Source organism: Botrytis sinoallii (genome assembly GCF_014898435.1).
Source record: "Botrytis sinoallii strain Bc 23 chromosome Unknown BSIN_002, whole genome shotgun sequence".
Classification (NCBI taxonomy): domain Eukaryota; kingdom Fungi; phylum Ascomycota; class Leotiomycetes; order Helotiales; family Sclerotiniaceae; genus Botrytis; species Botrytis sinoallii.
In genome coordinates, this window is record NW_024066029.1 from 3227954 (window position 1) to 3241954 (window position 14001).

Below are 14001 nucleotides of genomic sequence, written 5' to 3' on the forward strand. Positions count from 1 at the left end.
TTTATAGCGGCAAACATTCTCAATTCCAGCCAACCAGCCAACCTCGAATATCTACATACCTAGCTTTGTTAATACATATCCAAACTTCACTTCAGACAAATATTTCGAATTTGAACTTCTCGGCATATTCACTCTTACGATTTTTGGCAGATTAATTTTCTGTTGGATATCTTTTGGTCAATTGATTCATTCAATCTTCAAGACCAAAAGCTTTTCAACGTGCCTTTGCAGGCACAGTTTAATCTTTCAAAACGGCGGTAATATCATCTCTTGTGCGGGACAGCTTTGTCCTGCCACCTCATCTTCTCGGGATGCAGGAGTCACAATCTCAAAATGGCGGATCTGGAGCGACTTCTGTAAATAGACCCTTTGGGCATGCATCGAAGCCCTCCAGCAGCGATACGGGCTTCTCCCATGGCGCATACAGCTCAAATCAGTTTTCGATGGGTGGCTATGGTGATAGACATCCTCGCAGAGTGAACATTCCTTCAATAAATACACAGAGCATGGGCCAACAAGGTCAAAATGATATGACAACACCAGGGACCGCATTCGATATGCAATTCACACCTTTGTTACCTTCACAACTTCTCCTTGGTAGTCCATTCCAACCAGGGACTCCTTCTGCGTTCCAAAGTCCTCAATTCCAAAACTATGCAACATTCCAACAGCAACAGCAGAATCAACAGCAACCTCAAAGCCCAACGGGACCTATGTCTCCTCAACTCTATCAGAGCTTGGTCTCCCCTTCGACTTATGGCGCACCTCAGTTCTACAACCCACAATCCCCAACTGGTGGATTTGCTCAAATGAACAACGGGATGCAGAACATGAGCATGGCTCCTTCCTCTCCAGTACAGATGTCACCTGGTTTGGTTTCAGGAACCAGCCGAACTGTTTACTTGGGAAACATTCCTCCTGAGACGTCCGCGGAAGAAATCCTCGGTCACGTCCGAAGTGGACAGATTGAGTCTGTTCGACTTTTGCCAGATAAGAACTGTGCTTTCATCTCATTCTTGGATGGAAGCTCCGCCACACATTTCCACTCCGATGCGATTTTGAAGAAGCTCTCCATCAGAGGCCAGGATATCAAGGTTGGTTGGGGAAAGCCTTCTCAAGTGCCCACTTCTGTCGCTCTTGCCGTTCAACAATCGGGTGCTTCGAGAAATGTTTATTTGGGAAACCTTGGTGAGGAGGTCACCGAGGATGAGCTGCGTGAAGATCTTGGAAAATTCGGCCCAATTGATACAGTGAAGATCGTTCGAGAAAAGGCAATTGGGTTTGTTCATTTCTTGTCGATTGGAAATGCTATCAAGGCGGTCTCTCAGTTACCTCAAGAGGCAAAATGGCAATCGCCACGTCGGGTCTACTACGGAAAGGATCGTTGCGCTTACGTTTCAAAGACCCAACAACAGAATGCTGCACAATATCTTGGTATTGCACCAGGATACGCTCATGTTCTCAATGGGGCTGATCGTGACTTGATTTCTAATGCTTTGGCTCAGCAATCCGTAGCTGCCGCAGCTGTTGCCACCACCGCGGGTGGAATCAATAACCTTGGAAACCGCACTGTTTACCTGGGTAACATTCATCCGGAAACAACAATCGAGGAAATTTGCAATGTTGTTAGAGGTGGTCTTTTACATCACATTCGATATATACCCGACAAGCACATTTGCTTTGTCACATTCATTGATCCTACCTCTGCTGCTTCTTTCTATGCTTTGAGTAACTTGCAAGGATTAATGATCCACAATAGAAGATTGAAGATTGGTTGGGGGAAACACTCTGGTGCTCTTCCAGCTGCAATTGCTCTTGCTGTTAGTGGTGGTGCATCAAGAAATGTTTACATTGGTAACTTGGATGAATCGTGGACCGAAGAGAGATTGAGACAAGATTTCTCCGAATATGGCGAGATTGAATTGGTCAATACTCTTCGAGAGAAGAGTTGCGCTTTCGTAAACTTCACGAATATTGCAAATGCTATCAAGGCGATTGAGGCCATTCGAGGAAAGGAAGAGTACCGTCGATTCAAAGTCAACTTTGGAAAAGATCGATGTGGAAATCCTCCACGACAAGTCCAACAATCCCAATCTCCGCGCGGTGATGGTGTCAACTCACCTCCTCATTCGGGCGGCCTTCAACCCAGTCAGAATGGTTCTTCCCCGACGGGTTCTGTAGCTCCAGGTTCAATCAATGGATCAAATGGAAATTTCCAACAGCAGCAGCAGCAACAACAACAACAACAGGGATCTACTCCATCAACTATTCTTAACGCTGGAAGTAACAATCCTTTGACAATGTACCTCAACCAAGTTTCTCAACAAGCTCAACAACAGCAACAACAAAACCTTGATCCATACTCCGTTGCAGCTCTTCAACAACAGCAGCAACAAGTCCTTGCAGCGCAACAAGCAGCTTTGTACGGTGGTGGTAACATGGATGACATGAATATCCAGCAACCACAATCGAATGGACACGGTTCAAGCGCAAGCATTAGCAATACGAATGGTTTTCAATCGTCTGGAGCACCCACTATGAATGGATTGTTGGCTCCAGCTAGAGGAAGCCACAGCAGGGCTGTTTCTCTTCCTGTTTTTGCACAACCAGATGGCAATGGAAATGGAGAGCAGCAAGGAAACCCAAGAGGCAGAGGTCATCAATACCAAAGCTCTTTCTCTGGTGGTCTAGGCAATGGAGGTTTCAACAGCGGATACGGACTTGGCATTGATGGACAAGGACATGGACTCAATGGTTGGGTTGAAGAGGAAGTGGCAGGACATTAATTAAGGACAGGGACTTCTTTTAATGATTATTTTGAGCTTATAGTATGGAGGGGGAAAAGTGACTTAGTTGATTTGTTTGAAATTGAACTTGCGTGCATTTGATAGGCATGGGCAGGAAATATTGTGTTGTAATACCGAGCTCTCAATTTCTTATTTATTCCATTTCATCTTTTCTTTACTACCTTCATTCGCTTCGTTGTGCTTTCTTTCTTGTTTTGGTCTCTAATGGCTTTTGCGTTCTGTGTATCTTTTTTTGTTTCGTGGGGTGGAGATGTCAAGGGGAAACATTTGTGGATGAAAAATTGAGGAAGGCGAGGATCTCAAGAGAGGGTATTGAATGATTGATATTGATATCCAGAAAAAGAGAGGAAATAATTCGAGGGTTCAAGAGGGGATTGGATAGGGAATGATGACCAGTATGGGATTAGGTATCAGGATAGAAAGGGACTTGGCAACCTGACCCGATGATAGGGAGGTAGGTTCCATGAGTGGAATGAGATGGGAAATGAAAAACGGAATAAAACAGATATCTGAAACTTGATTGTGATGATTTTGTGAAGTGCAATTATTGATTAATGCTTCGTATATGGGAGTTTTATCTCGAGGGTTGGCGGCTTCGATGAGATGTGTATAGGTATTATCTTGAGATCTCTACATTCTCTGGCTGCTCGTCTAAGTCAATAAGGGGAAAGGAACTCGCTCGACTCTGCCTAGCTTCCACTTGTGGTTTGCCTAAGGTGGAGCTTGGGGCCTTGCTTGATCAGATTAGACTTGATATAGTACTTGCGGATGAATTTCTTGACTGACTGAGAGTAAAGAATGAATATCCTTTGCTATGATGAATTGATAGTAGTGGTGTTGTCTCATCTCATGATTTTCACCAAGGGAGGAGAGAGAGGGTTTCTGAGCAGGCTGAAGTCCTGACTAGTTGGTATCACCTCAGTATATGATGAAGCTGTTTGGGAAATCTGAACTGACGCCTGATGGCAATTGAGTGAGTGATTGATAACGTGTATCTGTAAAGGAACTTTGGAAACTCCCTATCTGGTGATCATGGTGTAATGCCTGGAAGAATCTCTTGATTAGACGTTTGGCTGATAGAGTAATAGTTCTGAATAAAGAGGACAATCCAAGATCAAATGGGAAGGGAATGTGAAGGTAAAGATAGTTCAATTGCCAAGTAGGACAGAACTTCTAACACGTCTTAATGATATATGTCAGGACCTTCCTTATATTGAGAAATCTTTTTTATCAAATCATCAATTGAAATTTGAAGTAGATGATTGAATACTTGCAGTGCCACACTTCACTTTGTGAGGGGCTCCAGCTCCAGCTTCAATCAATCGAGCCTCAATGATGGTTGTGGTCTGTGCACACCAATGACGATGGCTGGTGATCAACTATGTTAGAACTGAGAATGAATGTAGGAAAGCTTTCCTTGAGTGCTTGTTCCAACTGCCATGACCTTGAATAACATCAAATCACAACACCCAAACAATTGTCTAATCATTAATCAAATATTTACAGAAACACAAAAAGCTTACCGTACAAGCAAGCATATCATTCATACAGGATGTGGAATGATGAAGACAATAATCCATACGGCACCAGCTTCGAGCGCCGAGATTCAATAACTTCTTCAAATGCTGTCCCGAATTCACCTGGATCTCGTAAGTTGTTTTCTTTCATTTTTACAACTTTGATCGCTTTGTATCAAAATGTTTTCTGTTTTCCTGGGCTACGCGCCAGGTGCTGAGTCTGATGCTGACTCCGAGGGCTGGGACATCGTAGAACATGATTTTGGTGGACCACGCACTCCTTCCACCATCAGCGAAAACCAAGATAATGTACCAGAACAGCGCAATCTAAGTTATGACCCGAGTGAGGCAGGAAGTGATGAGGATTATGGCGAAGCATCTCAGGCTACAAGGAGGCAGAAGAAGGGGGGATACGATAGTCGCATTGAACAAATTCTTTACGAGAATCCGGAACTCCCTATTCTGATTGTTGACGCCGGGAAGAGTTCTGAGAGTGGTGGGAAATATATTGTGTATACGATAAGAACCGGGGTATGTTAACTAGCTAGGTAAAATAGACAAGCTAACAATATAGTAGGATCTTGAAGTCCGTCGTCGCTATTCCGAGTTTGCCTCTTTAAGAGATGCACTCTCCAGGTTACATCCTACTTTGATCATTCCACCTATTCCAGAAAAGCATACCATAGCAGATTATGCGGCGAACCCAACCAAAGCAAAGGTAGATCAACAAATGATAGATCTTCGAAAGCGCATGTTGGCTGTCTTCTTGAACAGATGTAGGAGAATGGATGAGGTACGGAATGATGGGGTTTGGTGGAGATTTCTGGATCCAAACGCAAGTTGGGTAAGTCAACGATCTTTCATATTCCGCCACCGTTCCTATTTTAACTCTCATTAGAACGAAGTATTACATTCCCATCCTATTGCATCAATTCCAAAATCCAATATGAAAGCCCCACCACTCGACCCCGCCAACCCCACACCTGCTCACGCATTCCTACCTGTGCCTGCATCCTCTGCGAAACTCAAGGCAGCTTCTGCATCTACTACCAATGCTCAAGGTATGATAGCACAAGCTTCTGAGTATGCCGCCAGTCCTTCCACCGCGGCGCATTCTACAGCCGGACCGCAAGTCTTTGGCAGAATCCCTCCGGAAAGTGCGAATTTGAGTGAGCAGGATTTGGATCCATACTTCATAAGCTTTGAATCTTCTACAAAGGACTTGGAAGCATTGTTGACTGGACCTATTGAACGAGTGAACCGGAGGACATTGACCCATTTGTCTTCGTTATCGACTGATTTGGCGGAACTTGGCGCTAGATACAATGGTTTTTCGCTCTCAGAGCCGTCGGCATCTCTTGCAGCAGCTATAGAAAGAGTTGGTCAAGCTGTTGATTCTTCGTACATTGCGACCGAGGAACTCTCTGCTTCCTTAGGTGCAACCTTTGCCGAACCAATGCGCGAGAGTGCACAATTTGCCGGTGTAGTGCGAAGTGTTTTGAGATATCGCGTTTTGAAGAGGGTTCAGCAAGAAATGACTAATGAAGACCTAGCTAAAAAGAGAGCTCTTCTAGAGCAGTTGGAAAGAAGCGAAGCTGAAGCAAAGAGAATCGACCAATATCTAACCAATAGTGGAACTGGCAATGTACCACGGCGGTCAAATTCGTCTGCAAGAGAACCGCCACAAGCAAGACGTGAATCACCGCATGATGATACGGCATCAATTGATTCCGATTTTCCTCCAACTCACGGCGATACTCCATCTGCTTCTCAAGGAATCCCTCAACAGGAAGAAATTCCTCCTACTCATCGAAAGAGTTCCAGTGGAAATTTCATCACAAACAAGATCTTTGGACGTATAAGTCATGCAGTTCATGGCGTTGTTGATGCTGATCCGGAGCGAACACGGAGGGATCAAATTAGCAAGACTAGAGAGGCAATTTCACATTTGGAGCAAGCTCAACTTGCGTCCGCACAAGATGTCAAAGATGCAAGTGCAGGTGTTCTTAAGGATTTGCAGAGATTTCAAAAAGAGAAAGAAGATGATTTGAAGAGATATATGGTACGTGTCCACGTCATTTTACATTTCCTCTTTCGCATACCCATAGCCGAGTTGCGACGGAAATGCTAATCATGTTCACAGCTTGCATACGCGAGAGCTCAAATTGAATGGGCTAAAAAGAATAAGGAAACTTGGGAGGAAGCCAAACTCGAAGTGGAGAAGATAGATGATAATTAATGCGGAAGGAATGAAGGCTTCATGATGATCGGTGTCGGATGATACAATTAAACAAAGCTAGCTAGTGGGCAATGGCGGTATTTTACGGGTGGTAATATTGATACGGGTTGGATCAGTGGATATGAATAAAAAGGAGTTGGGGAGGAGTGTTGTGTAATTAGGAACCAGGAAAGATAGCTCTGCAAGCGCCGCCAACGAACAGAAATGATTAGAGATATACCCTTGAGATTGAGACTGAAGTTGATTGTAGCTGTGCATGAAATGGGTGAGATTTCTGTGTTAAATGTCTGACAATGCGGCAAAGGTCTAGCTTGTTCACAGGAGTGCGCATGTAATGGATATCTGGAATATGGCTTGCCAAGATTGCCATCCCATAGTTTTACGTGATCGGGAAAGGGGAGAGGCATGGAATCGAAAGTCACCTATGGCTTAGAGATCAGTTGACTCAGGAATCCATAGCATGAAGTGTTTTGACTCTCACATATTTGTGTACAACAAGTAGCGGTAAGTCAAGGATGAAGTGTACAATTAATTGAACGGCTTTGTCTCGCAGAACACCGATTCACAGAGAAAACTAGAGACGAGAATAAACGGTGGAGGCATGAAGTCACCATTTGGTTTCGCACAATCTCAGGTCAAGGAAGGAAAACGGAGAAATTGTTAGTGTGAAGACGGTGTTATATTGACATCCCTTTATAAATCTAAAACAGGATGTCATTATATCACATTTCGTACTTTGAATTATTCTCTCTGTCTGAGGGGACTCTTTCTCAGAGGTATAATTCGAATTTCTGGTAAAGTAGGTCTAAAAATGTTAAAGTTGATAAGGATTCATAATGAAGGAAACTCCAAATTGAAGCAAGCTAGATATTCGATTGACTACTTAAGAAGATGACATCGATGATGACCTCGGGATATGGAATATAATGCCAAATCTTTTAGATGTGTCTGGTTTTCCCTTGGTAACAGTCACCAGAGTCTACGGCGGAAAATTTACGGCAGCACAGACTTCTCAAGTGATACGCACTGTCTCAGCTTTGTAAACATCGAAGCTCATAACCACATCTCCTTCATATATACCATACCCTACCTTTAACCTATCGCCTTCAATCCTTTTCCAACAAAATACCGTCATCGTCATCGTCACCGTTTTCACAATGGCCCCATCAATTGACTCCCGCATTTCCAAAATCCACCCCTTCTACCGTATTTTCCTCCTCTACATCGAACCTATCCTGGCCCTCTCTGGCGCCTACCTAGCCTACTTCGAACCCTACAAGTTTATCCACGGCACGGCTCCTTCTTCTCTTTCTGAACATTTTGTTTCTCTCTCATCGACTCTTACTCCGGACCCCGTGATACAGTTCCTCTCCACTGATATCGCGGCTCTCTATGTTCTATTCACAATCAACGAAGCGGTGGTCTTGAGACTCACTCGTGATTACTCCGTGTGGAAGACGGTGGTGTTTGCTATGCTATTGTGTGACGTAGGACATTTTTGGGGAATCTACAAGGCGGATTCCGTTGGAATTTTTAACGTTGGGGAATGGTCGACGGAGGAGTTGATTAATTACGGGATTCTCGGGTTTGGGTCGGCGTTGAGAATTGCATTCTTATTAGGGTTCGGGAATAGGAAGTAGGGGGAAAAGGATAAGGAGTGCACAGTTCCAAGGCTTGGGACTTTCCATTCCTCTGGATGCCCTTTAACCTGAAGATACATTTATCTCACATCAAGGGTATTCTTCTTGACAGATTAGCACTCTACGATTCCTTACTCGAATCTCATCATTTCAAGGAAACTAACGCATAGGCAAGATTATGCAGAGCTTTTGATATTACATTTTCTCACTACTGCAACAACAATCAAGCCATGAATTGGCCATTAGCTACGAATATACGCTAATCACTCGCATCTCATCCATATTAAACAGTCTCAACATGTGCAGTCGTCCTTTCTTTTTCCAATCCCGCCGTGATTCCCGCTCTCAATGCCTCTTCCTCCTGCTCCAATTCCGCCCACACAACTGCATGCGCTCTCCTAGCCGGCAAACCGCGCTGAAAGAGTCTATCAACCGCCTCCAGAGGAACGTTCTTCGTTTCTGGAATCAAGAAGAAAACGAAAGCCGCACCCCAAATCATCAATGATGCGAAGAACAAGTAGACTCCATATCCCATTGAAGAGAACATTTGCGGTGTGAATCTCGAGATGAGAAAATTCCACAGCCAATTATGGGCAGCGGCATGTGCTTGAGCTAGCGTTCGGACACTTTGGTCGAAGATCTCGGCGTTTATTACCCAGGGTGTTGGGTTCCAGGTTGGGGTGTAAAATGCCTGGAGAGTTATTAGTATGTTATTGAGTATTCAATTGGTTGAAATACTTACAGTCCACAAGTAGAAAAAGAAAACGGCAGATACACCAGAAGGGGGTAGGGAACTTGTTGGATGATCCGCAGGTTTTGCAATTGCAATGTAACCAGCGACGTAGTACATGCACAACGCTCCACCAATGGATCCGATCATCAATAGCTTCCTGCGCCCCAATTGATCAATTAGGAACAGCAAGTAAATGATAGTTCCAACAGTTTTGACAACACCGAATAGACCGGTCGAGAATAGTGATGTGTTGGTACCGATAATCCCAATACTTTTAAAGATAGTTGGAGAATAATAGTTGACGGCATTGATACCAGAAGCGTTTTGCCAAAAGAATAATGCACCTCCAAGAAAAAATCTCCATTGGATCTTTCGGCTTCTCGCGAGGAGTTTGAATGGCTGCCAGAATCCAAGACCACCACCTGCCATTTGTTGTTCAATATTTTGGTCGATTGCGTAGATCTCTTCCTTGATGTAGATATCATCTTCAGTGAGGTTTCGAATCCAACATAGATTCTTGATTGCTTTGTCCCGTTTTCCTTTACTCATTAACCACTGCATGGAATGGAGGTTAGCCATGATATTGAAAAGCAACGCAATTGAGAAGAAAGACTGAAGAATTTGGAAGCCGATGTACTCACGCGAGGGGTTTCGTGAAGCCAAAACGATCCGAGTAATAACAGTCCGGAAGGAATGAGCTGAATTGCAAATGGAACGATCCATTGCTCGTGGTTAGATGGAAGAGTTTCAGAGATTCCGTACTGCAGAGACAATCAGTGACCTCCCCCTCACTCAAACGATTTAATTGTCTCACATTAATCCAGAATCCAACCAGTCCACCAATCTGCCATCCCAATTCAAACATCTGAAAGATTAGCAAGAGCCTGGATGTGCAATTGACTAGCAAAACCTACGCAAACCAATCGGCCACGAATTGCTGGTAAAGATATCTCGGATATATAAATAGGAGCCAAACTCGAACAACCTCCTACGCCCAACCCAGCAAGAACTCGTCCGCCGTATATGAGACCCAGGCCACGATCTCCATTTGCACCAAGCATCATTGCCGCTCCAATTGTAAACACAGCACTAAATACGGCCATACCTCTCACTCTTCCAAGGAAATACGCCGCAATATACGCAAAGAGAGAGCCGAAGAATGCTCCAGCTTGATAACATGACACGATATTGGCGCTCACGAGATTTAGCTTCGTGGTAGATAATGCGGCGAAATTGAACTCCTCTTTGAAAGATGGGAGGGCGATGGTTGTTCCAATAAATGCGCTATCATAACCTATCATAACAGCCGCAAAGCCAGCGACAATAGAACATGCATAAACACGCCAATTATAGACTTGAGAAGGGGTGGGGCGATCCTCGACTTTGGATAACATCCCCATGATTGCGGATTGGAGCTTCAATGCTCGAGACGTGGAGATGTGAATCGGGGCACGACAGGAAGAAAATGGTAAACTTTATTGTGCGCATGGCTGGATCTTATCCAGAGCTTCTTATCCACTTTCACACATACGTAACCTTCACCCTCACCGGAGCTTCAATGTGAATATGCACGGCTGAGGCGTGAGATTGATAAACCAATAATCTGAAGAGAAGCATGGTTCCCGGTAAAAGATTGACCCTCTTACCCTGGAATTCATTTCCATCTGACCTGTCTGCGATATACGTAGAGTATGAGAAAAAAGAGGCCAAAATTGATCACCTCAATAAATTTTATAATAAATCAACAACAAATGAATTTGTGAGATTTAATAATAATGAATGGATCCTTCAATTAGTCTTCGGTTGTCATACTATTTAAGCTTTCAATTGTTTGAAATGAATTAGAACAATTAGATTGTTGAAAGGTTTCGCCAATGGTCAATTCCGGTCTGTTCTTTCTCCTGCGAATAGCCCGAGTACCCCATCTTCTCCAAACCCCAGTCCCCGCGAATCCACAAAAAGCTACCCCGCAATCTTACTGACAAGCGGATAAACACTTTACACTCTCCCCTCTCCCTGCAAGCCTTCCTTTCGTTCTTTTGTTTAAAGCTTGTTTCTATATGATAAAACCAATATCTGATCCTTCATTGGGAAAGCGCGGAAAAATATTGATCGAAGTAGAGCTTGTGGTATGATTTTCAGCTGTTACCCTTTCTGAATCCATTATCGAGTGGACCCAAAATGCTTACCACACTATTGGAAAGCTTGATTTGGCTTCTTGGGCATTAGAACATCTTGCTATGGAGCATTTTGGCCAAGAAAGTGGGTAAGGTTAATGTTCACTTCCCTGCACTTATTGCTTGTCACATCTGCCATAGATCAAAGCTGGCGTGTCGAATCCATTATGATGTCCATCGGCCATCGCTCGCATGATCGATCACGAGACGAAGGAATGTGAACAGATAATTCTCAACAACCAGCAATTTATCTGTACAGAAACAAAACTCCCCAGACGTGAACTACTGCTCCAATAGTGAATTCTCAAACCCAGAAAACTCCAGAGGTCTTCATAGGCTTGTGTTGATTCGAAATGTCATGTTGGGAACATCCCAATATGTCCACTCTTGAGAGAAATCCCGCGCTTCGTGCCCACACCGATAGGAATTTTAGAAAAGGGGATATTTTTTTAGATTGCTCTTTCCACCTAGATCAGGAATCGCAAATGAATACAAGATTTTTACTTTGCTCCTTATTCAACATAGCTACTGAAACTCGAATGCGAAGAAACTCGAATGCGAAGAAACTCGAATGCGAAGAAACTCGATAGAATCAAGCAGAGTTGTAAACACATTTGTTAGCCGTGTGTCACTGATAAACCCACAACTTCAATGCTATTGCAGTGGAATCATGCACGATACTGCCGAAAATCTCCCATCTACCTATGGGTGTACGGATTGACGGGACACGGCAAAAATTGACTTGTGAATATCTCTTGATGTATCAAATTATGTGTCCTAGAATTTGATACAATAATTCATTAAAGATGAAACAATAAAAAAGTGAATCCGGATATTAACAATCGAATAAAGAATTTGTTAAAAAATTTGAAAGTTAGTCGTAGATTCCGAATTTTAGATATTGAATCCCAAATGCCTCAGCAATTTATCACAATTTTTTCTCCTTTTTTCCCCAAGCCTTATTTTGTACCGTAACCACCACCTCTTTCATGGAACTCAGTGTCTCCTGTGTAAATCATCCTTCAGGCTTGAGATTCCTTCTTATGTTTTTGTGGAACTGGTCTCTCATTGTTGAGTTTCGTCCGGAACAATCGACTAGGCTTGAGATTCCTTCTCATGTGGTTGTGGAACTGGCCTCTCATTGTTCAATTTCCTCCTGAAGAATCGACTAGTATCGCCCATTGGAAAATCGAAAAATAGTGCTTCCTGGCACATCAAATGTCCCACAGTATAATATCCAAACATCCCCGCGATAAAAGCAAAGGCTCCGGCAGTTTTCTTGAGTGCGGCAGCTGTTCCAAGATTGCCGTCTGCAGCGCAGAAATACGATTCGCTGACGAGAGTGAAAGCTAGTTGTACAAAAAAGAAGATGGCAATATAGACGAGGTTTCTAGGTTGTTGATTAGATCTCAATCAAAAGAATGTCCGCGGTATGATATATAATACATACATTGGAAGTGATCCGATCAAGAAAAATAAGTTGAAGACAGACCACACTATTTCTGTCAGCTTCCTAGTTCCTCAATAGGCAGTCGTGGACTCCTACATAAGACAAAGAATCCAAGGGCATTATTATACTGTACAGCATCATTTCCATATGCAGCTACGATCCCCAGAAAAGGAATGTCCAATGCACCAAATCCAGCATAGAAAAGTCCAAAAGCACTCAGGACAGTATAGCCATATGAATTGCCTCGAATGAGCTCCCACTGAGCAGAGATAACCATGCCTATACCTGCACTGTAAGAGAATTAAATGAATGAGCTTTCAAGGAAGAAAACGGGAAGGGATTTCTACCAAAAATTGAAATTCGCAACGAAAACATCTGTATTAGATAGCCCGCGGAATCCCATAAGAGCACAAGAGAGCGTTGTAAGAGTAGTCGCTAATGCGGTCTGAATAAAGACCCAAATAAGTTGATGATTGTTTAGGAACTTTGAGGGACTTACCGGACTACCAATCGTGCTTCCAAAGGATTGTGGTACTACATGGATGGAATATCCTCGCAAGCTTTGGCCGTTGTCCACGTCTTTGAGACGACCGCTCTCGATATCTATACTTCGAATTGTGTCAACCATTTTGAGACAATCGATCAAGTCTTTAAAGTCACGTAGATTTAAAGAAACAAAACGAAGTCCGAAAAGACAGCAACCGGTGTTTGTCGGGATTAGCCTCTTGATCTGAAATTACCAAATCCCGAACTTCGCAGGCGAAAATATTCAGTGCTAATGTGTATATTTTACTCGCAGATTCGACACACGAGCAGAGATTTAAACAGTCTAGACTGCGGTGCCAACAACCAGAAACTTTTCGTATATGAAATCGGTTCAATAATCACAATGAACCCAGTATTTCGAATATCCTAAATGTTTGAATATGATTTATACATTGGGAACCTTCTTGGGGTCATGTTTATGTGACACGAAACACTTGTTCGTGCTCACATTGCCCAGTCCAAACGAAGATTTCGACATATACGCAGCCATGACATGCTTCTCGGCAATTATTTAGGCATATCATCGTCGAGGTCAGGAATAAGGATCCGGATAGATAATTGAACACCAATGCACTGATCTGATGTGGCGGATGCACCAATCAACGCCTCATCTGGGGAAATACCGGCTTCTTGGGAATGGATTTCCCCAATGATCAACAACACTAACAAGAGCACGACATCGAGGTTAAGTGCGCGCAATACGCAATAATGTGCATTTCTGGACACAAAAGAGGGGTGATTGTCGTGGAGAAGAGGTTGTGGAAACCTTGTATTAGTCAGCTTAGACAACATCCAAAAAACCCCTTCACAAAACAAATATTAGACGGCCGAACAAACAACCCGACTGATTTTACGAAGCCTGCATCGTCTGATATGTACCTAGTAGTCTTGG

General features: G+C 43.4%; 5 protein-coding genes across 5 annotated transcripts; 3 read left to right on the top strand and 2 right to left on the bottom strand.

The window, feature by feature from the left end:
• Nucleotides 1–311: 311 nt before the first annotated feature.
• EAF02_001864 (uncharacterized protein) lies at nt 312–2786 on the top strand (the record flags this gene model as incomplete). The annotated part of the gene is made up of 1 exon (XM_038897912.1): nt 312–2786. The coding sequence occupies one exon, from the start codon at nt 312–314 to the stop codon at nt 2784–2786; it is 2475 nt and encodes an 824-aa protein (XP_038762887.1).
• A 1436-nt stretch (nt 2787–4222) lies between these two features.
• Nucleotides 4223–6791, top strand: EAF02_001865 (uncharacterized protein). Its single transcript, XM_038897913.1, has 5 exons — nt 4223–4456; nt 4536–4855; nt 4902–5168; nt 5223–6386; nt 6468–6791. Exons 1-5 carry the CDS (start codon nt 4360–4362, stop codon nt 6561–6563), a joined length of 1944 nt encoding a protein of 647 aa, XP_038762888.1. The 5' UTR covers nt 4223–4359; the 3' UTR covers nt 6564–6791.
• A 929-nt stretch (nt 6792–7720) lies between these two features.
• Nucleotides 7721–8203, top strand: EAF02_001866 (uncharacterized protein; the record flags this gene model as incomplete). Its single annotated transcript, XM_038897914.1, has 1 exon — nt 7721–8203. The coding sequence occupies one exon, from the start codon at nt 7721–7723 to the stop codon at nt 8201–8203; it is 483 nt and encodes a 160-aa protein (XP_038762889.1).
• A 283-nt stretch (nt 8204–8486) lies between these two features.
• Nucleotides 8487–10336, bottom strand: EAF02_001867 (uncharacterized protein; the record flags this gene model as incomplete). Its single annotated transcript, XM_038897915.1, has 5 exons — nt 8487–8894; nt 8946–9491; nt 9578–9697; nt 9751–9801; nt 9851–10336. 5 exons carry the CDS (start codon nt 10334–10336, stop codon nt 8487–8489), a joined length of 1611 nt encoding a protein of 536 aa, XP_038762890.1.
• Nucleotides 10337–12208: 1872 nt separating this feature from the next.
• On the bottom strand, nt 12209–13191 carry EAF02_001868 (uncharacterized protein; the record flags this gene model as incomplete). The annotated part of the gene is made up of 5 exons (XM_038897916.1): nt 12209–12503; nt 12564–12609; nt 12660–12853; nt 12911–13008; nt 13063–13191. The coding sequence occupies 5 exons, from the start codon at nt 13189–13191 to the stop codon at nt 12209–12211; spliced, it is 762 nt and encodes a 253-aa protein (XP_038762891.1).
• Nucleotides 13192–14001: the final 810 nt, after the last annotated feature.